General features: G+C 59.5%; 2 protein-coding genes across 3 annotated transcripts; one reads left to right on the forward strand and one right to left on the reverse strand.

Moving 5' to 3' along the window:
• Nucleotides 1-18,056, forward strand: NOS3 (nitric oxide synthase 3). 2 transcript variants are annotated; one of them, XM_060633409.3, is made up of 26 exons: nt 1-263; nt 1,562-1,667; nt 2,013-2,161; nt 2,371-2,533; nt 3,796-3,887; nt 3,980-4,121; nt 4,319-4,458; nt 4,567-4,741; nt 5,247-5,348; nt 5,954-6,148; nt 6,254-6,327; nt 6,509-6,653; nt 6,915-7,019; nt 10,113-10,180; nt 10,579-10,695; nt 10,805-10,979; nt 12,339-12,471; nt 12,585-12,663; nt 13,027-13,214; nt 13,791-13,963; nt 14,235-14,445; nt 14,532-14,619; nt 15,837-15,958; nt 16,719-16,867; nt 17,235-17,429; nt 17,539-18,056. In XM_060633409.3, the coding sequence occupies exons 1-26, from the start codon at nt 106-108 to the stop codon at nt 17,698-17,700; spliced, it is 3,606 nt and encodes a 1,201-aa protein (XP_060489392.1). In that variant the 5' UTR covers nt 1-105; the 3' UTR covers nt 17,701-18,056. The 2 variants fall into 2 exon arrangements, with proteins under 2 accessions (XP_060489392.1, XP_060489393.1); XM_060633410.3 differs by having other exon boundaries at nt 1,565-1,667.
• On the reverse strand, nt 18,022-27,656 carry ATG9B (autophagy related 9B). The gene is made up of 14 exons (XM_060633415.3): nt 25,526-27,656; nt 25,363-25,406; nt 25,132-25,196; nt 24,773-24,934; nt 24,079-24,220; nt 21,756-22,510; nt 21,416-21,569; nt 21,020-21,199; nt 20,195-20,431; nt 19,892-20,025; nt 19,611-19,707; nt 19,286-19,409; nt 19,057-19,198; nt 18,022-18,893 (listed from the first exon to the last, which is right to left on the reverse strand). The coding sequence occupies exons 1-13, from the start codon at nt 26,064-26,066 to the stop codon at nt 19,071-19,073; spliced, it is 2,763 nt and encodes a 920-aa protein (XP_060489398.2). The 5' UTR covers nt 26,067-27,656; the 3' UTR covers nt 18,022-18,893; nt 19,057-19,070.

A 27,656-nucleotide genomic window follows, 5' to 3' on the forward strand; every position in this document is an offset into this window, starting at 1 on the left:
CGGGGCAAGGGCCAGCACCGGAGAGCCCCCTCCCACTGCCCCCTCCCCTTCCTAAGGAAAAGGCCTGGGCTCTGCTCAGAGTGCCAGAGCGGAGGCGAGGCTGACATGGGCAATTTGAAGAGTGTGGGCCAGGAGCCGGGGCCTCCCTGCGGCCTGGGGCTGGGGCTGGGCCTGGGCCTGTGCGGTAAGCAGGGCCCAGCCTCCCCGACAGCAGAGCCCGGCAGGGCACCGGCACCCGCACCCCCACCCGCGCCAGACCGCAGGTAAGGACCCTGGAAGCGGCGAGAAGCAGGGGGCAGGCGGGAGGGTGTCAAGCCCTAGAGCCCCAGGCTGGGAAGGGCTAGAGCCTGTAGCCCGGCCAGGAGGACCAAGTCGCCCACACAAAAGGGCTACCGGCGTGGATAGAACAGGACAATCAGGGAGGTTCGGAGAAGAGACCAGGGTCAGGACCAGCAGGCAACAGGTGAAAGCGGGAGGTAAAGGTGCCGGTTTACCAGGTTTGAATTGCTACTCTGCCGCCAAGAGCTGTTTGACTTTGAGCAAGTTACTTCACCTCTCTGAGCGTTTATACATAACAGGGATATAGCAATAATTACTCCATGGGATTGTTGCGGGTTTCTGGCTCACGACAAGCCTCCAACAAACGGTGAGGATTATTTAAGAGAAGAAAGGGGCCGGGGAGGGTAGTTACAGGGGAATGAGAAGGCGATCTAGAAGGGGAGAGAGTTGGCCCAGGAGACTCAGGACCTTGGCATGGGAGGCTGAGAAGAGAGCAAACAGGCCACATTCCTCTCCTCCAGGCCCCACCTCCTAGCGGCTGTCAACCCCAAACTAACGTGGTACCTTCAGCCCCAAGAAGAGAAAGAGGGCGGCTGGAGGCCAGGTGGGGTGCCAGGCCAGGCAGGGTGGCAGGGCCGGAGGCAGCCCCACGGGGAAGGCTCCACACTGGCGCACCCAAGGTCCGAGGCCCTCCCTTCCTCCCCGCTGCTGGCTTCAGCCTCTGGGAGGAAGTGATAAGGCCTCTGAGGCCTCCCTTCACACAACAGTTACTATCAGCAGGGGGTGACTGGGGAGGAAAATCTGGGCTGAGGAATCCCAGGGTTTCCCTCAGCTCAAGGGTGGGTTCCATCCCCCTCCAGGTAGGGTTCATCACAGCTCCGGGGGGGGATTGGACCCCCCTGTCCAGAAGGGGTGAGGTGGGCCCTGAACAGGGATGAGACCCACCCTTGGGCCAGGGGCTCAGGAGCTCAGTGCTTGCAGCCCTGGGCAGCCCAGGGTCTGGCGACTTGGGAGACAGGTGGGCCTGGGTTTTAAAGGGACCAGTTCTTCCCATGTGGCCCCTGGCAAGATTCCTAACTTTTCTGAGCCTCAGGTCCCTCCTCGTCTGTAAATGAGGACACAAATATATTATCTACCTCCTAAGGTTTTCGAGGGGGCTGACAGAGAAAGTGTAGGAAAGCCCATGGCAGGCAAGCAATCAATCACTGCGGTTCTGAATGTTGTCGGAGGGGTCTCCGGGGGAAAAAAGTTCCTCCCCCATGACCTCTCCCCTGGGTCCCAGCAGTCCCCCCCTCACCAAGCCCCCGGAGGGGCCCAAGTTCCCTCGTGTGAAGAACTGGGAGGTGGGGAGCATCACTTACGACACACTGAGTGCCCAGGCTCAGCAGGTAAGGCCGGGAGCCCTCCCCGTCCCCTGTCAGGGTCAGGGGGGCGAAGGCCAGTCCCCTCTAGAACTCGCCCTTTGGTCTCCAAAGACAAGAGAGACTGGGAAGAGCCAGAGGAGATAAGGGACGCCCAGGGGACTTTGGTGACTCCCGGCCTCCCGCCCTTGCCCCAAGTCCTACCATAACCTGGCACAACCTCACCCCTACTTCCAGTCTCGGTCCCAGCCCTGAACCCACACCTGCCCAGACCCACCCTCCCTCTTCCCCCTCCCCTGCCTCTGCACCCAGACCAGGTCCTCACCTTTGTGCTCCCTGCTCTCTCTGCCTCTGCCCTCCACCCCAACCCAGGAGGGGCCCTGCACCCCTAGACGCTGCCTGGGCTCCCTGGTTTTTCCACGGAAACTGCAGAGCCGGCCCTCCCAGGACCCACCACCCACTGAGCAGCTGCTGAGCCAGGCCAGGGACTTCATCAACCAGTACTACAGCTCCATCAAGAGGTGACACCGTGCCTTGAGACCCACGGCCCACCCTTGTCCTCTGACCTGGGGCCCTGGTCCTGCCGAGGCCTCGAAATGATGACCACCTTCCCCAGGAGCTGCTCCCCATCCCACACCCTGACACCAGCCTCCCCCCAACACCCACACAAAGCCTGGGGAACCTCTCCCCCCACCCCTCGCTGACTCGACTTCCTTCTGCTCCACCACAGGAGTGGCTCCCAGGCCCATGAGCAGAGGCTTCAGGAGGTGGAAGCCGAGATAGCAGCCGCAGGCACATACCAGCTTCGGGAGAGCGAGCTGGTGTTCGGGGCTAAGCAGGCTTGGAGAAATGCACCCCGCTGCGTGGGCCGGATCCAGTGGGGGAAGCTGCAGGTGTGGCTGGCTAGCAAGCACCCAGAATGGGGACTGGGGGACACGAAAAAGGAAAGGATCAGTGAGGGCAGCCCCTGAGGCTTCCCTGGGGGGTTCCCAAGCAGTGGGGACTTAGAGATCGGTACCCCTGGGGAGCCCCCAGTCCAGTAGCTACCACCTGGTTGTTACGTCCAGAGGCAGTGTCTTGACTGGCTGCGAGGAGAAACACCCAGATACACTGGGTCAGTGAGGACAGCTGAGCCGTGGTCCCTAGGCGGTATCATCAGTTCAACAGAAGCAGTCTTCTGGAAGAGGCCCCTGGCTGTTTCTTCCTTGCCGGCCTCACCTGCCCAGCCCAGCCCTCTAGTGTCTGCCTGGGCCCCACAGACTCCTTCACGCTCCCACCACTGGAACAGCCTAAGAGAAACGAGCTGACCTGCAGGGGAACTTAACCCATGACCTTGGCCTCCTTAGCTGTAACTGGCCACCAAAGAATTTGGAATAAAGCCACATGCTCAGCAAATCCCAAAGAAGTCTTGAATAAAAGAAGCATCCTGTCTGAACCTTGCATACCCTTGAAGTTGTTCAAAGCTCAGCTTTGAACCCATCAGACCTTCCAAATGTGATCACACTCACTGCTACATCCCTCCCGTGGCCCCAGGCCAGCCAATGCCACCCCCTGCTTCGGTCACTAACACAAGCAGGAAAGGGATCTCCCGGCCCCCTGCGGGCCCCCCCCCCCCTCAGCCAGTCAAGATGGCTTCTACTAGCATAGGAGTATCAGGACAGGCAGACTCCCGGACGGCCACCTCGTGCAGCCAACCCCCTTCCCATCAGCAGTGTGCTCAGGGACAGTCTGATGACTGGCTGGGGTCACCCGCCTTTGCTTGAGCACCATGAGGTAATGGGGAACTCACCACCCACACCCTTAGGTGGCCTCCCCGTCAGTTGGCACCCCTCCCTGGCCGTCGGGTTGGTAGTGACTGGGTCCCTCCTCTGTGGCAGGTACTGAGTCAGCTTCTGCGGGGGGGGGATGTCCCAGCAAGGAGATAAAGGCAGACAAGGCTGCGTTGGGTGTGTGGGCCACAGGGCAGGAAGGACTCAGTGTGTGTGCACGCAGTCAGGGAGGCTCCTTGGAGGAGAAAGAACCGTGACGAGTAACACCTCCAGCCTTTGGAGGCTTCTCAGGAGGTGGCAACACCCTCCCCTGCCTCGTTACCTTCTCCTAGAGCTGATAGTCAAGACCCCTGTGTCCCCCTGTCCCCCTGCCTTGGCTGGCTCAGGTGTTTGATGCCCGGGATTGCAACTCTGCCCAGGAGATGTTCACCTACATCTGCAACCACATCAAGTACGCCACCAACCGGGGCAACCTCCGGTGAGTGGGCCCCCCCAACACTGTGCCAGATGGCATCCCTCCCCTAGGTGCCAGCAGAGGTGGGGCTCTGACAGCTGTCGTCCCCATGTCAGCTCGGCCATCACAGTGTTCCCCCAGCGCGCCCCAGGCCGCGGAGACTTCCGAATCTGGAACAGCCAACTGGTGCGCTATGCGGGGTACAGGCAGCAGGATGGCTCCGTGCGGGGGGACCCAGCCAATGTGGAGATCACTGAGGTGGGCACAGAGAGGCGGAGAAGTGGAGGCCGGCCAGTGAGGGCTCTGCGATGGGGCACGGGGTCCAAAGGGTGGGCGATGAAGCAGGGAGGGGGGACCCTCACTGAGATGATGGAGGGAGATGCCGATGAAGGGGGTCCCTGAGGAGAGTGGGGGGTTGGGCCCCTCAGACGCCCCTCTGGCCCTGCTCCCCGCAGCTCTGCATCCAGCACGGCTGGACCCCGGGAAACGGCCGCTTTGACGTACTGCCCCTACTGCTCCAGGCCCCAGATGAGCCCCCGGAACTCTTTGCCCTGCCCCCCGAGCTGGTCCTCGAGGTGCCCCTGGAGCACCCCACGTGAGCATGGCAGGGCCTGGGTCAGGTGGTGGAGGGGCTGCCCGGGGGTGGGGTGGCCAGGCACCGAGGCTCCACGGGCAGCTTGATCCCACACCCCGACACCCCCAGGCTGGAGTGGTTTGCGGCCCTGGGCCTGCGCTGGTACGCCCTCCCGGCGGTGAGCAACATGCTGCTGGAAATTGGGGGGCTGGAGTTCCCCGCGGCCCCTTTCAGCGGCTGGTACATGAGCACTGAGATCGGCACGCGGAACCTGTGTGACCCGCACCGATACAACATCCTGGAGGTGAGGACCAGAGGGTAGGGAGAGGGTGCGGGGGTGGGGGGGGGGGGCTGCCCGCCCCATCCCCTCCAGGCTGGAGCCTTTGACGTGCAAACAGATCCACAGACTGTCAGCAGCTGGGAGAGTCTGACTAAGGTCCCAGCTGCCTCTCAAATTAGAACTTTGGAGGCTCTGGGACCACAAGTTTGGGGCAAAGGAATGCATGTGTATTGGTACAAATATGGAATTGTTTTTCTGGGAATAGGACCTATGGCTCTATAGCTTTCATCAGATTCTCAAAGCAGATCTTGCAAAACAATGTTAAGACCCATTTTAGAGACGAGAAATTAAGACCCGGGGCAGAGAAGTAACTGACCCAGGGTCCCTCTATGTTTTGGGGTGCCTTTGCAGGCAAGGACCTGAACCAGCCCCAAACTAAGCAGTCAGGCCTCTGGCCACCCTCGCGCCTCCTACTCCGTCCTCTCCCCTACACCTTGTCCCTACCAACGCTATGCACCCCTGCTCCCAGGATGTGGCCGTCTGCATGGACTTGGATACCCGGACCACCTCATCCCTGTGGAAAGACAAGGCAGCCGTGGAAATCAACTTGGCCGTGCTGCACAGTTACCAGGTACACAGGCCCAGACCGGCCAGGAGGGCAAGGGGCTGGGGCTGGAAGAGAGGGAGGCACTTAGAGACGGGGCAGGAGTTGGAGACAACAGGAAGAAGTGCCATAGTCCGTGAGGCACACTGGGCCTGCAGGTCTGGGGACACAGCAATGCAACTCCGGTCCGGGGACACAGCACATGCGATTCCGGGTGCCGCGGTAGGATGGTCTGGGACGCCGGGAGCCCTGCTGACCAGCACGTGCTCAGTAATGCAAGCCCCCAGGGCACAGTGGGTATGGTGGTTTGTGGGACCCACCGGCTTCTGGCAATGCTAACTCCAGGATTGAAGGCCTGCTGAGCATTGTTGTTTGAGGAAACTGCCTGCTGAGGACTTGGCCAGAGTTTAGGATGTTCTGGTTGTGGGGGCAGGACATCCAGATGTGGGAGACCAGAGCTGCTGCTACTGAGCCTCGGGGGTGGCCGTGCACGCTGCATGGGTGCAGGGGTGACAGCATGGTAGGGGGACACGGCCTGTGTTAGGTGTGGGGTGACCCAGGACACAGCGGTGGTCGGGGTGACAAGTGTGGGTCTGTAGGCTGAGTCTAAGCCCCTGCCTCCCCAACCCCAGCTGGCCAAAGTGACCATTGTGGACCACCATGCTGCCACGGCCTCCTTCATGAAGCACCTGGAGAATGAGCAGAAGGCTAGGGGGGGCTGCCCTGCCGACTGGGCCTGGATCGTGCCCCCCATCTCCGGCAGCCTCACCCCTGTGTTCCATCAGGAGATGGTCAACTATGTCCTGTCCCCTGCCTTCCACTATCAGGTGCCCACCCCACTTGCCCGCTGTCAGCAGCCCCCAGGGGCCTCCAAATTTTTGCTTTCTTTACTTACCTCATCCTCCTCCACTCCCCCCATCACTCCCCTGCAGCCAGACCCGTGGAAGGGAAGTGGGTCCAAGGGTGCCGGCATCACCAGGAAGAAGACCTTTAAGGAAGTGGCCAAGTAGGTGCCCTAGGAATGCTGCTGTTCCCCCACACCCAGGGCACCAGCTTTAGCAGTGGGAAGGCCCACCAACTCCCACACCCACCACTCAGCGCCCCAAGACCTTGCTTGGACCGTGCACCGGGGGAGGCCCTGGCTCTGTGTGCCTGGGACCCCCCCCTCACCCCACCCTCGCCTGCAGTGCGGTGAAGATCTCTGCCTCACTCATGGGCACCGTGATGGCAAAGCGAGTAAAGGCAACAATCCTGTATGGCTCCGAGACCGGCCGGGCCCAGAGCTATGCACAGCAGCTGGGGAGACTCTTCCGGAAGGCTTTCGATCCCCGGGTAGGGCTAAGCCCAGAGGGGTGGGGACCTAGAAGGGGCGGGGGGGGGGGGGGTTGATCTATATCTTCAGATGTGCTCTGGAGGACAGGAGAGGGTCACAAGTCAGAGCCCAGGAGGAACCCCGGGATCCAAATGGATTCAGGGATTGAGTAGGGGCCTGAGTCAGGGTCGGAATCGTGCCCTGCCTCGAGAGCCCAGAGTAGAGGTACAAGGGCAGCAGAGACCAAGTCCCTGGGACATCTGTCTTCTCCTTGTCCACAGGTCCTGTGCATGGATGAGTATGATGTCGTGTCCCTCGAGCATGAGACGCTAGTGCTGGTCGTGACCAGCACATTCGGGAATGGTGATCCCCCAGAGAATGGAGAGGTGAGACCCAGCAGTAAAGGGGCCACTGGGAATGAGGGAAGACTCAACATGGAGTGGCTGGGCAGGAACCCCATCCCCACGAGGGAGAGTGGTGATGCCCTGAGAGTCCCCCAGAGTGCGAGTGTGGACATTCCACTGGGACCCCAGAGCCTGCACAAGCCATTCTCCAGGTCACACAGGGGCTGCCCCTGACACACACACACACACACACACACACACACACACACACCTGCTTCAGTGTGTCCCCAAGTCATTTCCATGATCAGTACAAGCATTTAACACATGGAAGGCACTTCTGGGCTGACCGACGAGGTTAGACTGCTCTCAAGCATGGACAAATTAGAAAAACAGCGATACTCTGCCCGCTACTCAATGTCGGCTTTTCCTTTTCTTCTTTCCTTGACGAAAGAAAAAGAGATGTCAGCAGAGATCAGGCAACTTCGCTTTCTGAACAAATCCTTAAAGAAGCAAACTAGAGCACCGCCACAGAACACTTTATTATTAACCATTATCTTTCCAGCTTCTCCGTCCCTGGCGGCCCCAGCTGCACTCATTTCTGGGGCTCTCATGTTTCAGCGTCTAGGCGATAAATGCCTTCTTAGCACAAAGTACCTCCTCAAGTACCCTAAAGCAGAATTCCGATGCAAGCCTTCCCCCTGCCGTGCGGCCCATGCCGGGCCCCCATTCTCATCTGCCTTGCAAAGGAAGATAGAATCACTTACTCTTTTAGTATAAGAATAGTGTTTTGACTCATGTGACCCACGAGCCAACGAAGACCCAGCACATTTCCATCACCTGGGCAGTCCCCTTCGTCAATGCCTCCGGCCAGCCCCTTCCCAGGCCATCCCTACTGAAGGCCAGCAACCTTCTGACTTCTGTCACCTTAGTTTCGCCCACTCTAGGATGTCATAGAAAGGGGAGCACACGGTAAGTGTTCGGCCTGCTTTTGAGGCTCATCTCACCGTGAGTGATTCAGCACCTCATTCCTTTCGACGGCTGAGCAGTGCTCACTATGTGACTACAATGCGTGTTTCTCTGCTCTCCTGCTGACGGACACTTGGGCCATTTCCAGTGTTTGGCTATTATGAATCAAGCTGTCGTGAACATTCTTGTGCAAGGCTTTTGTGGGCCTATGTTTTCATTTCTCTTGGATGAATACCTCCGAGAAAATTGCTGGGTCATCGGGTAAATGTGTGTTTAACTTTAAGACAAACAAACAAACAAAAGAAAAACCCTGCCGAACAGCCAAATGGATTGAACCGCACACTACGGTCTGTGCATTTCAATGTATGTAAATTTTATCTGATTTTTTAAAAAATGGAGCAAACCTAGGAATACGCCCCATAGAAAATGGGGTGTATTCACTAAAGACACTAACAAGAATGTGTACAGCAACATTGTTCATAATAGTCCCAGACTGGGGACAATTCCAATGACAATCAACAGTAAGAATGGAGAAACACATTGTGGTTTTATTCAAAGTCCATACAGCAATGAGGGTGAACGGCTCACAACCACACGATATAGATGAACCTGACAATGTAACGTAGAGGGAAAGAAGCCAGACACAAAAGAATCAGACCATAGGGTTCACTCTGTATTCAGTGCAGAGAAGACAAAACGAATTCGTGGTGACTTAATCAGGGAGTGGTTGCCCCCGCGGGGTGGGGGGGCTGGTGACTCGGAGGGGTAAGGAGGTGAATCCTAGGATTCTAGCGATGTTTCTGGAGAGGATGCGGACTACGTAGGTAGGTTCAGTTTGTGAAAATCTAGAAAGCTGGACATTAAAGACCTGTGTGCTTTTCTGCATGTGTGACCCTTCAACAAAAGGTTCAGAAAACAAAATTTAGGCAGTATTTGAACCTAGAGACCCCCACCACCCAAATGCATCTACAGTTAATGCTGAGACGTCCCAGCCTTGCCGCATTTCTGGCTTTTGCTGCGCCAAGATGTTCCGGCAGAACATGACGCGGCTCAGCCTTCCAGAAGACGAGATGGAGGCATGGCAGGGAGACTGAGGGCTGTTCTCCCCCTATCGAGTTGGCTGAAACATCAAGGACTGGCCACATCCAGTGCTGGCAGGAGTGAGCAAAGAGCACTGCTCTACCTGGTTGCTGGAGGACGGTCTGACTCACCTTCCTCATCAGGTCTTTAAATCCTCTGACTTGGTAACTCCACTTTTAAGGGTGGCCCTACCGAAACACGCAAAAGAGGCAGCAGGAGTGTATATATGCAAGTGCTTGGGCATCGGTCATAGACCACCCAGAGGTCCTGAGTCAGAGGGAAGTCTCGTACATGTAGTACCTGCCAATGAGGGGGCACTATGTAGCCATTCCAAAGAAGGAGAGGTCGGGGGCACCTGGCTGGCTCAGTCGGTTAAGCATCTGACTTCCGTTCAGGTCACAATCTCGGGGTTCGTGAGTTTGAGCCCTGGGTCAAGCTCTGTGCTGACAGCTCGGAGCCCGGAGCCTGCTTCGGATTCTGTGTCTCCCTCTCTCTGTTCCTTCCCTGCTTGGGTTCTCTCTCTCTCTCTTCTCTCTCTCTCTCTCTCTCCCCCTCCCTCCCTCCCTCCTTCCCTCTCTCTCTCTCTTTCCCCCTCCCTCCCTCCTTCCCTCTCTCTGTCTCCCTCCCTCTCTCTCCCAAATAAATAAGAATTTTAAAAAATTTTGTTTTTCGAAAGGAGGTCATTCCTCATGTGATGACCTGGAAGGAAGGACATCCATGATATATCCATGACAGGTTGTTAAGAAAAAGCAGATAAATATGGTGTGGCCCCATTTTTACTTTTTTAACAAACTATAAACACAGATACATTTCTGAGTACAACGAAACAGAGCTCGGAGGTTAAGCACCTGTCAACAGGGCCCCTGCCTTGGGGGCCCGGACTAGAGGGAAGGTAAGGGTAGATTTTCCCTTTTATCATTTTATGGTTCTGCCATGTTTCCAGAAAGCCACTACCTGGTTTGAAATTTTCCAAACAAAATCACAATTTACAGATAAGAATTCTAAGGATCAGCCCAGTACAGTTTTCAACTTCTGTGTGGTTTGAAGTAAAGCAAAACTAACCACGATAACCACGCTTCCCCTCGCCAGAGTTTTGCGGCAGCCCTGATGGAAATGTCTGGTCCCTACAACAGCTCCCCTCGGCCAGAACAACACAGGTGAGTGGGGGTGGGACTTTGGGGGGGAGGTGGAGGGAGGGCAGTGAGGCATTTGGAGACAACGAGGAAAGGGGGGCTGAAATGTTCCCCCTCTGCACCTCCACAAGCTGGAGGGCAGACGTGAGGGGGCCTGGACCCCATCACAGCTCAGGATGCCCTCCTCCCTTGTGACCTGCCCACTCACAGTCTGGTCAGTCCTGAGGTGTCCTTCAGAGAGAACAAGGCGGGCACGGCAGGGCCTGAAGGCGCAGAGATCCCTGGGAGACAGAGCCAAGCCCGAGGACAGGGCCCTTCTTACCCCAGATGCAGACACCCTGAAGCTGTCCCCTGGCTGTGTCTGGGCCCGCACCGAGCCTCCAGCTCCCTGTGACGGCCCTGTCTTGGTCTTCTTTTGCCAGGAGTTACAAAATGCGCTTCAACAGTGTCTCCTGCTCAGACCCGCTGGTGTCCTCCTGGAGGCGGAAGAGAAAGGAGTCCAGTAACACAGACAGTGCAGGGGCACTGGGTACCCTCAGGTCTGGGGGGGGCTGCAGTGAGGGGAGGCGGGGGAGGGCGGGCACGCTGCCTGGGCACGCGTGGGGCTGGAACGGGTGTGGGTTCCAGTGACGGCTCCCTGCACCCCAGGTTCTGTGTGTTCGGGCTGGGCTCCCGGGCGTACCCCCACTTCTGTGCCTTCGCCCGTGCGGTGGACACACGGCTGGAGGAGCTGGGTGGCGAGCGGCTGCTGCAGCTGGGCCAGGGAGACGAGCTGTGTGGCCAGGAGGAGGCCTTCCGTGGCTGGGCCCAGGCCGCCTTCCAGGTGAGGCCCTGGACCTGTCCCCGCATCTGACCCAGGCTTCCGCTCCCACCTGAACACCCAGACTAACAGAGCTGTGACTTTCTCAGCCTGGGCTTCCTCCAGGGGCAGCTCTGCCTGGTCTGGGGGTCATGCCTGAAGCTGGCCAGGCTCCTTCTCCCACTCCTGACGCCCTTGCAGGGCAGTGCTGGCCCAACCAAGGTTCCCAGGCTACAGCTTAGCAGGTCTGGGCCGACGGAGAGGAGGAGGACATCCTTGGAGGGGGGCTGTGGGGGCACCTGGCGCAGGCAGAGGGCCTGCTGGGGTAGAGAAAGTCCAGCTGGAGAAAGAGACAGGCTCAAGTTGGAGGAGGAGGAGGAGAATGGAAAACAAGACTAAAGAAACCACATGAAAGGGAGTGCCTGGAAGCTAGGAGTGGGACAGGAAAAGCAGGGCGCACCGTGAGATTTTAGGGACACCACTTTAAAGACGTGAGGTCAATGAGAGGAACATCCAACTAGAAGCAGGAAGGTGCTGAACTAACTCACTAACTCCGGCAGCAGCGGTGGGGGTAGGAAGGAAGGGAGGGGGCCACGGAAGGAAGGAAGAGATATAAGACTTTACACACACAAAAGAAAGATTAACAAGACTGGTGACACAGGTCGGAGGAGAGGGAGCAGCCAATCACAGAGGGACCCTGGATTTCAAGGCAGGAGCTGGCCAAGCAGTTTGCAGGACTTGTACCTGAACAGAAACAAACAGAATATGCACCCTCCCAGGGGTCTTGCCCCAGGGGCCCCCTCCAGCCTTTGTGAGCCACTCAGGAGGGACAGACCAGCAAGAAACCCTTTCCACAACCCCCCCAAATGCAGGGTCCTGCGCCAGGAGCGCTCTAGGGTTTTACATAATCTTCACCAGAACCTAACGGGGTGTAAAGATGGGGTCACTGAGGCACGTGGAGTTTAAGCACAGGAGTCAGGGTTTGAACGCAGGTCTGAACGCACAGACGTACCGTGCGCCGAGCACCGCGCTCCCTAAGAGATGAACGCCCACCAGATTAAGTAACCAGCCGGTGTGACCCGAACGAGTGGGTGTCAGGGCAGAGCTAGTGCAGTGGCCCGGCCACGAAACGGGCCGAAGAACGAGGCACGGTCAGCCTCAGCCTCCATTTCGATCCCATTCTCCATCCCACCACCGGGGCCGCCCCCCGCCACAGGCGTGAGCCGCGGCAGGGCCCCTCCACTCCCACGGTCCCCGGAATGGAAGGCGACAACCGGACACCCAACAGGCCAGCTCGGCCTCCCACCTCAGCCCCCCTGAGCTCCTCTCTGCCCCGGCCCTCCCCGGTGGCCAGAGGCCCTCAGACCCCACCTGGCCCCTCAGGCCTCCTGTGAGACTTTCTGCGTGGGAGAGGACGCCAAGGCTGCCGCCCGGGACATATTCAGCGCCAAACGGAGCTGGAAGCGCCAAAGGTACCGGCTCAGCACCCAGGCGGAGGGCCTCCAGCTGCTGCCAGGTGAGGCTCTGGCCTCCCCCTGACCCTGCCGGCCGCCCCTGGGCTCCCGGGGCCCCAGGACTAACTCTCAGGGGCCGGGCCGGGCTTCTGGCTGAGTCTCTCTCTCCCCCCAGGCCTGATCCATGTGCACAGGAGGAAGATGTTCCAGGCTGCCATCCTCTCAGTCGAAAACCTGCAAAGCAGCAAGTCCACGTGAGGACAACCACCCCCGCCCCCACCCACACCTGTCCTGGCCTCTCCCCCCCCCCCCCCCCACACACATACCTGTCCTGGACTCTTCTCCCCTCCCACACCTGTCCTAGCCTCTCCTCCCCCCCCCTCCAAACCTGTCCTGGCTTCTCCTCCCCCCACACACCTGTCCTGACCTCTCCTCCCCCCCTCACACACACCTGTCCTGGCCTCTCCTCCCCCCACACACCTGTCCTGGCCTCTCCCCCACACACACACCTGTCCTGGCCTCTCCTCCCCCCCCCCCCCCCCCCGCCACCCCATCCCAACACCCTCCTCCCAGGTCCTCCTCGCTCCCCCTAACTGCCCTATCTCCTCACCCCCCAGCCGGGCCACGATCTTGGTGCGCCTGGACACTGGAGGCCAGGAGGGGCTGCAGTACCAGCCGGGGGACCACATAGGCATCTGCCCGCCCAACCGACCGGGCCTCGTGGAGGCGCTGCTGAGCCGTGTGGAGGACCCGCCTCCGCCAGGAGAGCCCGTGGCCGTGGAGCAGCTGGAGAAGGGCAGCCCTGGTGAGAAGGCGTGGTCTGGGACATGACAGTGACAGCCCACCCTGTCCCCCTGACTTCAGGGTCCCCTTGAGCTGAGGATCTGGTAGGCAGCTTCCACCTCCACTCACGGCCGTAATGCCTGTGCTCAGAGCCGCCTGTGCCTCCTCCTGTCAGGGTGACCTTGCTGCGGGATGGTCCACAGAGGGTGGCTTTCCCAGTACCTGCCCCCCATGCCCCCCAGAAGGCTGCCCTCTCCCTCTGAGCTCCTCCCAAAGTCTCCTCCCGACAGCCCAGCCTGCTCCATAGCTGCCGTCGGGTCCACCCTCTGCCACACCAGTGCCTAGGGTTAAAGTTGGTGGGGGAGAAGCAGAGCCCAGACCAACCCAAACCAGCCAGGGGCCTCAAACACACACACACACACACACGTACACGGGGGCTGCCCACACAGGTTCACCACCGCTATTCAAAGGTAACGTCTCCGATAAAGCACAAGACGTGGATGGTCAGGGCTGGTGTTACCCCCAAGCAACCATCGCCTCAGACCATGCAGTTCCAGCTGGCCTCTTCCTCAGACCTCCCCTGTACACCACCCCCCAGGTGGCCCACCCCCCAGCTGGGTTCGGGACCCCCGGCTGCCCCCCTGCACGCTGCGCCAGGCTCTCACCTTCTTCCTGGACATCACCTCCCCGCCCAGCCCTCAACTCCTTCGACTGCTCAGCACCCTGGCGGAAGAGTCCGGTGAACAGCAGGAGCTGGAGAGCCTCAGCCAGGTGCAGGGCCACCCCGGGCGGGCAGCAGGGGCTGGTGAGGCAGGACGAGACGGGTGGGGAAGGGGCAGGCACCTGGCTCACGTGTCCTGGGGCTTAAGACCCAGCCCCTGAGTCACTAACTCATCGCTGAGTTCTCGGCGCTCCAGAAACGTTTGTTGGCCCGAACTAAGGAGGCAGAGACCCCAGGGGGCTCAGTTCAGGAGGAGCGAAGAAGGGAGGTCAGCAGGCAGGGTTGGGAGGTTCCAGAGCCGTGACGCCCCGCCCCCACCAGGACCCCCGGCGCTACGAGGAGTGGAAGTGGTTCCGGTGCCCCACGCTGCTGGAGGCGCTGGAACAGTTCCCGTCCGTGGCGCTGCCTGCCCCCCTGCTCCTCACCCAGCTGCCCCTGCTCCAGCCCCGGTACTACTCCGTCAGCTCGGCGCCCAGCGCCCACCCGGGAGAGATTCACCTCACGGTGGCCGTGCTGGCGTACAGGACCCAGGGTGAGGTTGCGAAGGGCCAGGGTCAGGGCCACACGGGGACCCGGGGACGGGCCCCTCATCGGCACCCTCTCCTCCCCGACCCCCAGATGGACTGGGCCCCCTGCACTATGGAGTCTGCTCCACATGGCTGAGCCAGCTGAAGGCCGGAGATCCCGTACCTTGCTTCATCAGGGGGTGAGTGAGTAGTTCAGGGACATCAAAGGAGAGAGTGTCCATCCAAGCAGGGGTGGACAAAGTGCCCCGGGGACGGCCGGGGACAGACAGATGGCCGGGGACAGACAGAGGAATCAGCAGGTGGTCGCACAGGGTGAGGGTGGAAGCTTTGGTGACTGGGAGCAGGGAGGACCGACTCAACACGTATCAAGGATGGGGTGTCCGCTTAAGCGACTTCAGAACTTCGACGAAGTTTTGGGCGTTTTACTCATTTGGACTTAGCATCCTGCCCCAAAGCTTCCCCTCCCAGAGACAGGGCTGGGATTCGCCCGGCAGCTCCTGCTGCACTTAGGTACACTATGTCCCCTGCTGAGTTGACTTTTTTGAAAGTTGTATTTGTTTGTTTTTGAAGTGGGGGGGGGGGAGAATCCCAAATCTGCAATGTCAGCGCAAAGCCCAACATGGGGCTCAAACTCACGAACCGGGAGATCATGACCTGAGCCGAAATCAAGAGTCGGATGCTTAACCGACTGAGTCACCCAGGCGCCCCATCCCTTGCTACATCCTCGAGGTCAGTCTGACTGGGGAGGCAGTCAGGCACTTGGGAACTGTGTCCTGTTCCAGGATTAGTCCTCACTTAGTCCAGGGAGAACTAGTTAAGTTACCAAAGTATCAGTAAGGACTGGAAGAAAGTTAAAGTCTTCAGGATGCCCTTCCTGCGTGCCGCGTTCAGAAGTCTCACCCCACCCAGCAGCCAGGACCCAAAGTCTCAGGGGGGACTTAAAAGAGTTTCCAGGATGGGCACCAACTAGGTCCCGTCACCCAAACCCATCAGGAGGAATCACACACTGTACCAATCTACTGAATACGATCCAAATACCCGTATTAAGGCTATGACTGAAAATGAGTGAACTCGTTACGAGCCAAAAGCTGTCCTTCCCTTCCCATGTTTTGTAAATCTCTTAAACTGAGATATCAGAACATTCTTCACTTCAAATTACATTGTATTTCCTGTGACCCAACCTCCAGAAGCACAGGTCCAGGGAGTTTCTGCCTGCAGGTAGAGTTCTTTCCATAAATACATCGTGCTCACTGTGAGCGAGACTGTGTCGAACACATGTGGCAAGTATTATCCCACTTATCAGTGGAACCTGAGTTCTCTTCTCTCCCCTCAATGGAAGATGGTAAGAATCGGGGGAGCTGGGAAAGCACAGGGGCCGACAGTGTTTCTCCACTAGGGCTCCCTCCTTCCGGCTGCCGCCTGATCCCAGCTTGCCCTGCATCCTAGTGGGCCCTGGCACAGGTATTGCCCCCTTCCGGGGATTTTGGCAGGAGCGGCTGCACGACATTGACAGCAAAGGTGAGACTGGGGGCCAAGGGAATGACTGGAAGGCAGGAGGGGGGAAAGGGACAGAGACTGGGAGACAGAAACCTGGAAGACAGGAAGGAAGGCAAGGAACAGGCCACAGAAGTGAACAGAAACTTAGTAGATCAACCAGAGGGCGGTGCCCTGTTCACTTGGCTCCCTGGTGCCAGACACAAAGTAGGCAGTCGAACCGGATTAAAGACAAGGGTACAGGGGGAACTGGAAGTCTGGGGAGAATAGGGCTAGGACTCAAATGGCCAAAGTGTACTTGGGACTGCCCCAGAGCTCACCCAGCTGTGTCCAAGACCCAAGGAAGCTACAGGATGTTCAGGTTGGACACGGGGTGTGCAGGGCACCCGGTAAAACAAAAGGAGGGGGCTGTGACGGAGAGGAAGGCAGAGAGTGCGGAAACTGAGGGTGTGGAAGAATATGGGGTTGGAGCAGGGACCGTGCTAGATGGGGGCTCTTAGAACTTCCGTGTCAGATGGTGCCAAGGGCGTCTCAGTCAGAAGCCCCACGTTCTAGCGCAATGCCACCGCTGGTCGTTCCACCCGAGGAGCCACCACCTCTCGTAAGCTGCCTCCCCGTGAGCGTCGTCTCCGTAAACCAGGGTCGGGCAAGGTCTCTGTGAAAGCATTCCGCACTCTTCTGGAGGCCAGACACCAGAGGCTTGGGCTGTCAGTAGCCAGTGGGCGAAGTCGCTAGGGCTGCGCCCCTGGGAGGGGGCTCTCCCAAGCCGCAGTGCTACTTGCAGGGCTGCAGCCGGCCCCCATGACCTTGGTGTTCGGCTGCCGATGCTCCCAGCTCGACCACCTCTACCGCGACGAGGTGCAGGATGCCCAGCAGCGCGGGGTTTTTGGACGCGTCCTCACCGCCTTCTCCCGGGAGCCCGACTGCCCTAAGGTGCGACCCCCTGAGGCCGTGGTAACCTGAAGCTAGGGGCCGGGGAAGCGCCCTCTTGCGCTCCAGCAGGGCGCCCAGGCCCAGGCCCGACCACGCCCCTCCGGTGCGCGCCCTCCGCCCCGCCCCGCCCCTCAGCTGGCGCCCCGCCCCTCAGCGGGCACCCCGCGGCACGCAGGCCCCCGCTCCCACTCGGCCCCTCCCGCGTGCCTTTTGGTCTCACCCACCTTCACCAAGCCCCGCCCCTTGTTTGGCTCCACCTCTCTAGGCCGCAGAGCCGCGCACTTAAGCCCCGCCTGGCCCGCCCCTCCCCCGCCCCCGGGACCCACGCGCTCCTTAGGGCGCGCCGCTTAACCTCCGCCTCGCTCAGACCTACGTGCAGGACATCCTGCGGACGGAGCTGGCGGCTGAGGTGCACCGCGTGCTGTGCCTCGAGCGGGGCCACATGTTTGTGTGCGGCGACGTCACCATGGCAACCAGCGTCCTGCAGACGGTGCAGCGAATCCTAGCGACGGAGGGCGACATGGAGCTGGACGAGGCCGGCGACGTCATCGGCGTGCTGCGGGTGCGGGGGGCGGGACCATGCCGGGGCGGGGCGGGGCCATCCCGGGGGCGGGGCCCACTCCCGCTTAGATCCCACTCGTGTTCTGATCCGCTGCCCTCTTTCCCGGCAGGATCAGCAACGCTATCACGAGGACATTTTCGGGCTCACACTGCGCACCCAGGAGGTGACTAGCCGCATACGCACCCAGAGTTTTTCCCTGCAGGAGCGGCATCTGCGCGGCGCAGTGCCCTGGGCGTTCGACCCGCCTGGCCCAGACACCCCCAGTCCCTGAGAGCCCCTCTTGCTTTCCATCCCAGTTCCAGGAGAGGGGCCGTCGGTCTACTCTGGTTCTGCCGCTCTCCTGTCGGTGTTACCAGACCAGCCACCTCTCCCTCCCCTCCCGAGGTGCTGTCCCACCTCTATCCAGAGACTGCCCACGTATTCCAGGGGATGAGGGAAGTGTCTCTCTCTAGGTCTGTTTACCTGCCCCAGGTCCGGAGGGTCCCTCCCAGCAGATATTCCCGGGCCTACTGTCACCCCCTTTTTGTGTTCATTAGGTGAGTTTTAGGTTCCCCTTACCTCCCTCGGGAGTATCTTATCTCGAATCCTAATCTCTAAATCATTAAAATATTTATTATTGAAAATTCACCATAAGAGACTGGACCCGATGTTACAAGCGCTACCAAGATGCCTAACCCAGCCCCATCGATTAAAATTGCAGAACAACAAGCTTTGTTAACTTGTGCAGCTGGAGGGCGTGGCAATTCTTTGACAGGGAGTCCTATCCTACACACTCCACTCTGACCCAGCGCTCTGGAAATGTGGCTTCCAGCCCATCACGGGCAGTTCTGTGTTGCTTCCTTGCTCTTGATTGAGAAGGAGGTACAGCCCTCCACCAGGAGTGGGGACGCCAGAGACAAAGGTCACAAAGAGGTGCAGCAAGCCATGAGCAACCTTTACAGCCGGTTTCAGACAGGATGAGGATCCACACCCACTTCCGCAGCCAGCGCTGCCAGTGCTGAGCTCCGAAACCACCAGCCCTCTGTAGAGTCTTTCCACTCACAAGTCCCCAGTGGAACGTGAAGGCCAGACAGGCTTGGAGAGCCCACTGCCATCCAGGTCCCGTCCCTCACTGTTTCCCTTGCATTTAGCTAGGCCTCCACCTTGGCCCCGTCCTCCACCCTGAGGATACCTGGGGATTTCTTCCCAGGCAATTGCTCGAGGACAGTTAGTTGGTGTGGTGTCCCCTTAGCCCCTTCAGACGGGGATCGTCTCTAACACTGTCTCCAGATGCCTTTGGCATCTCCTCTCCTACCCTTTCTCTGCTCTCTGGGATGAGCTTATCATTAACCTCCCCCAAGTCCTGCCCAACTGAAACATCCTTAGATCTAAAGTCAGGGGGGCGGGGGTCTTTAAAGATGGCTCGGCATCATGCCCTTCCACTCGGCCTTGTCTGATCTCCTACGGCTGGAGAAGCCAGGGAACCTGGGGGAGGAGAAGGCTCTTGGCAAGCAGTCGGAGGTTTAGATTCCAAAGATGACCATCCCTATCACCCTGAATTCCCACCACTGCCCCCATCCCTTCAAGTCTGGCTCCACCCAACTTTCTCTTCATTCCCCAGCTCCCACCCCAGTTAGACAATACCGACCCTGAGGAGCCCTCTCAGTCAGTGCTAGGGGCCTGGCCAGGCTCCTTCTGGGCATCTGTGGTCTCCTGAAACCTTCCGGGGAGCAGATCCTGGGTTCTCTGGGTTCTCCACTGCTGTCTGGGGCTGGAGGCAGGACTGGAGCCTGGTGAGATGAGCCATCAGCTGGGCAGTGCAGCGATGCCCCCCCGTCAACCCAGGGTCTGTCCCCTGCACACCCTGACCACCTCACCATCACTTGACCAGGACGGCTTCTCCTCATCAGGCGAGAGTGTCTGGGAGGGGCTGGACCAGGGCCTGGACAGGGAAGAGGCTGAAGCCTCACCCCACAGTTCCTGCTGCTGCTGTTGATGGAGCTAAATGGAACGAAGAAGAACGATGGGCTTCCTTTCTGCCCCTCAGTGTGAAGCACAGCCCCTGGACTAGGTGCAGGGGGTTTTAAAACCTCCTCTTCCAGCTCCCATTGAGTACTTCCTTACACTCTACCCCACGCTCAGTCTCCATTTCGTTCAGCTGCTTTCTCCCTACATGTCTCTTTCGGGCACCCTTCTGCTCACCTGGTGCAGGTAGATGGCATGCAGACTCATCTCAGCAGAAGCAAGCTCTGGGAGCTGGGCCAGCTTCTGGCCCCCAGTGCCTCCTGGGGACACACAGCTGGAACAGAGGATGCAGTAGTCCAAAGACATGCCCCTCCCCCCAGGGCCCCCGGGGAGGGCCAGACTTGATCTCCCCTTCCCAATCACCCCCAGTGCCCCTGCATACTCCTCCTGGGGGATCAGCCCCGCCACCCGCGCTGTTCTCCATCTCATCTCGGGCCCACTCCACCCCACCCCCTCACCTCGGGTCCTGGGCAATGCGGGAAATGGAGGCCAGGAGGCTGGCTGTGGCTGCGGCTGGGCAGGGGGCTGTGGGGCTCAGGTCCCGCGGGGGCAGGAGGGGGTGCACCAAGAGGTTGGCCAGGAAGGCCTCAGGCTGGGAGCAAGAGAAGAGGGTGTCAGAAGTGAGGCCAGAAGGGGAGGGAGGAGGACTAGGGAAGGCCCGGGAGCAAGCTGGACCAGGGAGCAGGTCAATACAAACAGTGAGTTGGAGGGGAGAGCCTGGGGGTGGTGAGGGCAGAAGAGTAGGCCAGGCTGCAACTCACCAGAGGTGAGGAGGAGTCACTGAGCACCCCCGGGGTGGGGGGACTGCGGACAGAAGTGGCGCCCCAGGCTGCTGCATCTTGTTGGACCCTGCCCCGAAGGTGCCCCAGGAACTTGGAGCTGTGCCCTGGGGGGCGCCATTGTGGATGCACCAGGGAGAACCTCATCAAGGAGAGCTCAGTCTTTCCATCCTCTGCACGCTGAGAGAGCGAGGCCTCTGTCTGTCCTGCCGAGAGCCACTGAGAACAAGAACAGTCAATCGTTCACATCCTGTGGACACTGCTTTTATAGCTTCCGTGGGAGCCTTGCGGGGTAGGCGTGACAGGAAACACTAGCCCCGTTTTCCAGGTCAAAGAACAGAAGCCACGATGGGGACTTGCTCAAGATCAACCAAAAATACAGCAGCAAAACAGGACCTGGGTCTAGAGCCAGCACAAGGGTAGGGCGCGGGCTTAATGTTTTGCCAGCATGTGCACGATGGACCCCAGGGCTGGCTGGCCTGACCGCCTTATGCCAGCCCCGTCTACTGACCAGCTCATTTCTCAGCCTCTCTGATGGTCTCCGCTCCTGTTTACTGGACTTACAATGTGCCAGGAACCCTGTTAGGGTACTGCACACATCATTTCATGCAATCCTCACAGCCCTGTGCATTGGCTACGGTCACCATCCTCATTTGACAGATAAGGACACTACCACATGGCAAGTGACATGCTCCAGGTCACAGGTGGTCAGTGATAGAACTTGGGGTGGAACCCAGCTTTGCTTTAAGTGAGGCAAGCAAACCCCTATCCAACCACAACCCCACACAGCCAGGGATGGGCTCTAACCTGAGGGTGGCCGTGGCGCTTCACATCCATCAGGGCAAAGGAACAGATGTCCCCAACTCCAGCCACATCCACAGTGAAGTGATGAAAAAAGTCAATGATCTCCAGGGAACGGGGGCAAAACCAGAACAGTAGAAACAGCGGAGTGAGGAGAGGGGACAGGAGCTCCTCCAGGAGGGAGACCTGGGGAAGCAAGGTGAGGCTGAGAAAGAGTCGTTGAGGGGACTCGTGATCAGGACAAAGAGGTCTCCTAGGACGCCTGCCAGGGCCGGAAACCTCCAGAGTCACTTGCCGGCTCCCGGGATGGCCAGCCCGGAGCCCGTTTGCCCCTCGCCCTCCCCCAGACCAGACGCTGGCGGCTCTGGGGTCTCCGCGGCCCGCTTCGGGCCGGACCCTCACCGCTCGGTACTGAAGCAGCCGCGCCATCTGCCGGTAAGCGCTGGCCTTGCCGGCAGGGCCGGGCTCCTCCGGGAGGTAATGCATGTGCGCCAAGGCCGCCTGCAGCAGGAACTGCGGGGAACGACCCCGGCCCTGTTCTTCCGGAATGAAAGACCTGGAGATCGAGATGGGGGTGCAGAAGGGGGCCCGCGGTTAGGAGGACGTGCGGGTGGGAGGCAGGGCCGGGGGAGAGGGGGCGCCCAGGGCGGGGTTGGGGGTGGTGGTGTCGTAGGGATTCGCGGGAGGCTCGGCCCCGGGTCAGAGGAATGCCCCCCTCCTTCCCGGGCAGCTCCCCGAGCACCTGGCCACGGTGGCGGTGACCCCGAGCGCGGTCATGGCGGTGAGCACGTGCTCCACGGCCAGCACGTCCTCGTCGTACACGGTGAGCACGAGCAGCGCGGCGAAGAGCGCGCCGGCGAAGAAGACGAGCTGGCGGGCCAGCAGCGCGAGCAGGGGCGCCGGGGGCGCGGCGGCGCGCAGGAAGGCGGCGGCGGGGCGGTAGGCGCGGGCCAGGCGCGCGCGCAGCTCGTGCGGCAGCTCGTTGAAGTGGCGCAGCTGCAGCTGGGCCAGGCGGGACCAGCGGCGCGTCCCCAGCGCCCCCGGCTCGCGCCGCAGCAGCTCCGCGTGGCTGTAGAAGGCGTGCAGCACCTGCCAGGCCAGCACCAGCGGGCTCAGCGCCAGGTTCACGGCGGCCAGCAGCAGCACCGTGCGCCGCCAGCGCGCGGCCAGGGCGCCTCGCTGGTCGCTGCGCTTGTAGGCGTCGGGCAGCTCCCAGCCCCCGCGGAAGAGCGAGAAGGGCCCGCGGAAGAGAAGCAGGTCGACGTTGAGCGCCAGGCCGCGGCTGAGGAAGGCCGCGCTGCCTCCCCAGGGCAGCGCGCAGCGCGCGGGCAGCAGGCCCTTGTTGGCCAGCGCCACCTTGTAGTTGGTGTAGCGCAGGATGCGGTGGTGGACGTCGAGCTCGGTCAGCGGCCGCGGCTGCACGCACAGCCCCCCGCTCTTCTGCAGCGCCAGCAGGCGGCACTGAACCTCGGCCCAGGGCACCGAGCTGAGTTCCTCCTGAGGAGAGGGGGCTGTTGAGCGTCAGCTGGGTTCGGTGATGCCCAAACTCACCTTGACGGAGCTACCTCCCTCGTCTGCCCTCTCCCCACCTTCCTCACCCAGTGTCCTTCAAGGGGGGAAACCTGTCACCTTTCCCGAAAGTTCTGCCCTCTCTTGCCCTCCTCTAACCTTGTCACTGGCCAGGGCGCTTATTTCCCTTCATTGTCTCCTGAACTGTGTTCCTCCTGCCCCTGCCACTCTCAAGGCCATGAGTCTTGTGCTCCCCAGGGACACCTCGTAAGTTAACTTCTTCAGGTATTTGGTCTCAGCTTCTCAGGAGCAGATTTTCCGAAACCTCCCCGCCCTGGTTCTTCACAGAGGGCACAGAACTGCTGCCGGGACCTGGGAACTGTCTCTCCTTGCCAGCCCTAGGGTGCAGGCCAACACAGGACCTGAAGCCTCACCACCTCTTACCTCAGCACGCTTTGAGACCGACCCCCCACCCCCAGCCCCATCCCCCTCCACCGCCCATTAACCCTCCTAAGACACCGGCTGTGTCCATGTCTGGGTGGGGTGCTGTCAGATCTCACTCGGGTCTCATCTGCAAACCTCACGTTAGCCCAGTTTCACCCAGCTGCCCCAGTCCGGCTTAGTCAAGTCCCTCCAGGCCAGCCTCTCCAGTCCATCCCAGGCTCTCCCCTTCCCCTGGAAGGAATGGGGGAGGGGGAGAAAGAAAGGAGGAGGAGGAAGAGAAGGGTCAGCAGCCTCCTGGAGAAGCAGTGCTCTAACTCCTGCCTTCCCCCACCGGTGCTCCCCTGGCCCTCTCCATCCTCCCTGCACTCTGCCTGTGCTCCCCCACTCGAGGCGCCTTTTGGAAACCTCTCCCCTTGGCCCTGCAGGAGAGCCATGCAGAAGGTTCTGCGCTTCTGAGGGGAGCAAGGGAAGCAGGCTGCAGAAGACAGCCTTTGAGCTGAGCCTTAAAGAACGAACTGGGGAACAGAGTAAGAAGGAGCATGAACGAGATGGGGAGGAAAGAAAGGGCAAAGCATGAACTAGGACAGTGAAGGGGCCCACACAGTGGCTCACTGCAATCGTGAGGGAGGCCAGAAAGTGTGTGGGGGGGGGGGGGTATCACCCAACGGGGCCTGACCACTCAGTTGTGGGCTGGTGGGTCCACTCCTCACTGCTGCCCACAGATGCTCACCGCCCCCCCACCTCCTGCATCATCGGGCCTTGGAATGCCTTCCCACCTCCTATCCTTCCCAGCCCCACCCAAATTCCTCCTGCCCTGTAAAGTCGGATGACCGCCCTTCCTCTAAATATCCACTGTTTGGAGCACAAGCATGTGACCCTAAATCATCAGCTGTAATCCAAGTCAACAAAACTCCACTCGGGTAAGGACCAAGCCTTAGCAGTAAGTTGTGGTACCTCTTCTCCTAACATTACTCAGGGCCTGGGCAGGTGTCAGCGAGGCCTTCTGCCTGCTTTCCAGTGGGCCCTTCCATCTGTCCAGCCCCCGCTCCTCCCTATTCTCTGTCCCCACCCCTGACATGGCACCCCTCCACAGACACGCCCACCCAGCTCACCGGGGGGATGTGCAGGGCCTCCCTGTAAAACACCTGGATGTCCCAGTAGCTGAAGAGGTTGCAGACTGAGCGAAGCAGCTGTAACAGCCAGAAGGCTGCAGCCAGGATCAGAAGGAAAACCAGCAGGGGGCTGGAGCGGATCCTGTGTGGGGTGGGACAGATAGCAGCGAGAAAGTGGGGGCCCAATAGAAAGGGAGACTAGACTTGGGGAGCGAGGGAAAAGTCACAGAGAGAGGGACCCAGCTCCACCAGCAGCTCTCAGCATGTGGGCCCTGGGAGACCCTGAGGCCCTTACAAGTGTCGGCAAGGTCCCAACTTTTCTCAGGTAAGACGAAGGTTTCCTGCCGTTTTCATGCTCATTCTCTCATGAGCATACAGTGGACTTTTCCAGAAGCTACGTGTGTGACACCACATCGGCAGCTGATGGAACGTGTGCTGGTGTATTCCTAGATTTTAAAGCTATTCTCAGCTTAGGTCTCGAATGAGGTAAATATAGACAGATACGATTCTCATAAACAAAAGCTCTTGGGCGTTCTTGATCAAGTTTAAGTGTACTCAATGTGTGCTGAGACCAAAAACTTGGGAGTACTGCTGATTTAGACCAAAGGACAAAAGGATGGGGGGGGGGGGCGGTGCTTGTCTGCTTGTCTGCTCATCTCCCCTTTCCATGCTCCCCCCACCAGCTGTCACTCACCGCTGGGCACACTGGGAGGAGGACAGGATGGCATCTGCCAAGGTGACTTTGCCGTGGAGCAAGCCAGGTGTCGTTCTGTTGTTCGGTTGGTTGGCGAAGAGAATGTTGTAATCAACGCAACGAAGGAGGAAGGTTGTGAAGGTGACGATGAAGACGAATTGTCTGGGAGACAGGGAGTGCAGTGGTCAGGTCTGAGGGCAGGGCAGGCTCCTGCCCCAACCTCCAGGTCAGCCCTGAGGGTCCTCCCCTCCCTGCCGAGCCTCTGGGCTGCTCGGGTGGGGTGCGACACAGACTAAAAGCAGCAGGCACTGCTGAGGGAGCAAGGTGACAGAGTCTGGGGCTTGGGACAAGCATCTCACCCCAGCTGGAAGACATCCTCCAGCAGGATGCAGGCAAAGCCATTCCTCTGGTGGTAGCTATAGATGTGGCGGTGCGTCAAGAAAGAAGCCTGAGGCATGAAGGGCCTTTCTCGAAGACACCTCTCCCTCACTTCCGCAACCCACTGTGCCCTGAGAGCCACCGGCCAAGAATGGCACCAGCACCAAAGGGCCCTCCCACACAGGTGCTGCCAGGCCGAGCACAAAGGATATCTTGGTGAAGAAGCTGTCCAGGTTCTGGATGTGGTGCCAGGAGCCTGGGCACAGAGGGGAGAGTGTTGGGACTTGGCTCTCACCTGAGCGCCCAGTTCACATCCTCGGGAGCCCCCAGGCCCTCCCCAGCGTGCTCCCCTCGCAGCCCCACACCCACACTCACCTCGGAGCCCTTCAGGCACATGGAGCAGGGGCTGCTGCTCCTCCCCGTGGAGGGGTGAATCTTGGGACCCCTCGGGGTCACAGTCCTCCAGCCGCTCATAATCCTGCTCAGGGATCAGAGGCCCTATCCGCAGCCCAGGAGGGTCCTGGGGGCATCGGTGCGAGGGAGGGGGAGTCACTGGGGCCAGGGGTGGGGTGGAGTGGGAGCCCCAAGAGGGGGGAGCAGAGCTGGGTGTCATCGCGGGCCCTGCCTGAGTTGTTGGGGTGGGGAGGGCACTGTGGGGAGGCTGAGAGCCCCCTGGGGCCTGCAACGCTGGGCAGGGGGGTCCCAGGGCCGGGGGAGGGACCGAGGAAGGAGAGCTTCTTGTGTGAGGGGCAGGGGACAGAGAGAAGATGGAAATCCTCCCTCTGCCAGGCCCCCGACATGGAGGAGGAGGGAGAGGGGGCAGCGGCATGGGGAGGAGAGGCACTGATCCAGGCCCCAGGTCTCCCCACCGCCCCAGCCGCCCTCGGTTCCCCCCCCAGCCCACTTGCCTCACCATCGGGCCAGTAGCTTCTCCTGAAATCTTGGACGGATGGGAGCTGCTGCCGTATCCACAGAGGTCTGGGTTGCTGAGCAGGGACTCCAGCAAGGATGGTGACAACAACAGCAAGGTGACTCAGTCAGGGCAGGCCTCAGGCGTCCAAGCCGGCAGTCACCTGTCTGACAACTCACACCCCTTCCAGGGCAATCTGCGGCCAAACCTGTCACGGCCAAGCCTCTGTGCCTGGGAGGAGCACAAGCTGGAGAGGCAGAGGCGAAGAACATGCAGACCAGAGACACCTACTGTCCCCTCCTCAGACCTGGAATGGATTTAAAGGGAAGGCCAGAAAGTAGCAGCCAAAATAACAAAGCCAAAAGAAACTTCTACCAAAGGATTCTAAGACTATGAGGCTAAGATGTTACATCTTTGATTTCTTGAAACCTGGTCTCCTCTCTCTACACATGCACACAGGGATCCACAGAGAAAGGCTTTAAGACCAAAAGCAAAAAGAAGAAAAAACAAAAGAAAAGGCTGGTGTTCTGTTTGCCTGCCAATACGAAGGGGAGGGGAGATTGCCAGACTGGGCAGCCAGGTTGGAGGAAACTGAGGAAAGGGAGGAGGTAAAGAAAGGAGAGGCAGCTATTCCAGACGTGAGGAGTGGTTTGGGGGGCTTCGGTAGAAAAAGGCTCCTTGGGAGTTCCGTTTTGTCTTCCTCTTTATCTTGGGAAACACCGGAACTCTCTTCCCCAGTCCTCATCCAGTTTGGGGGGCCCCCTGAGAAGCATCAGAGCTGAACCAGCAGAGGGCAGCTGGGGGGCCAGGATCAGGAAGGATAATTTGCATACCCAGGGACGAGCTGGTTGAGTTCCTTTCTGCCACCTCAAGGAGGAGAAGCAGGCAGCTGGTTTGTTGGCATGTTCGACGCCATTCCTGGGGCCCTGAATCACAGATTTGCTACTAAAGCCCATTCCTGAGGTGCTGACTCAGCTGCCCAGGTGTCAGGGCCTCCAGGGCTTAGGCCTGAGGGCTGTCTTAGGGGACAGTATCTGTGAAACAGAGAGAGGAACAAAGTGCTTCCCAGAGTGTGTTCACTGGAGGAATGTGGAGGCAATCATGGAATTGCTCACAAAACACGAGACCAGATATGCCTGTTTTTCTCCTTCTGTGCTGCCTTCCTGGGACAGGAATTGTTAAAGTAGCTCGGGGCTTGCATAGTTTTATCCCTGAGCAGGAGGCAGAATTCCTTCCAGAGGTGGCATCCTAGTGCCCAAGATGGAATCCCACATTGCAGAGGGGCTAGGAAATTCCCATATCTTAGAGATATCTGCCAAGACATCTGCCTACAGGTTGTGTAGGGTTTTGCCTGATCTCTTTTCAACCTCCCTCACCCCAGTATTCCACCACATTCACATTAGGACCCCTCCCATACACCCAGCCCAACCTCAAGCTAATCCGGCACATTTTCATACCCAGTATCCCCCCTGATTCATTCATTGACAGCTGCCCTACCAGCACCCCAATTCAAGTTAATTTATTATAAAGGGCACTTTTCTCTATCAGGCACCTCTTGGGAGGGGAAGGGGGTATGGATGAATGAGCCAGAATCAC

This window comes from Panthera onca, chromosome A2 (genome assembly GCF_046562875.1).
Source record: "Panthera onca isolate mPanOnc1 chromosome A2, mPanOnc1 haplotype 2, whole genome shotgun sequence".
Classification (NCBI taxonomy): Eukaryota; Metazoa; Chordata; class Mammalia; order Carnivora; family Felidae; genus Panthera; species Panthera onca.

What these genes read in the sequence shown, in the direction of transcription:
- NOS3 (XM_060633409.3), top strand. Translation starts at nt 106, where the DNA reads ATGGGCAATTTGAAGAGTGTGGGCCAGGAGCCGGGGCCTCCCTGCGGC. An exon ending in TACTACAGCTCCATCAAGAG is followed by an intron (nt 2,162 to 2,370) that starts GTGACACCGTGC and finishes GCTCCACCACAG; the next exon opens with GAGTGGCTCCCAGGCCCATG. An exon ending in CCTCGGCCAGAACAACACAG is followed by an intron (nt 10,181 to 10,578) that starts GTGAGTGGGGGT and finishes TTCTTTTGCCAG; the next exon opens with GAGTTACAAAATGCGCTTCA.
- ATG9B (XM_060633415.3), bottom strand. Translation starts at nt 26,066, where the DNA reads ATGGTGAGGCAAGTGGGCTGGGGGGGGAACCGAGGGCGGCTGGGGCGG. An exon ending in GAGGATGTCTTCCAGCTGGG is followed by an intron (nt 24,935 to 25,131) that starts GTGAGATGCTTG and finishes CCTGTCTCCCAG; the next exon opens with ACAATTCGTCTTCATCGTCA. An exon ending in GCCGTCCTGGTCAAGTGATG is followed by an intron (nt 19,199 to 19,285) that starts GTGAGGTGGTCA and finishes TCATCTCACCAG; the next exon opens with GCTCCAGTCCTGCCTCCAGC.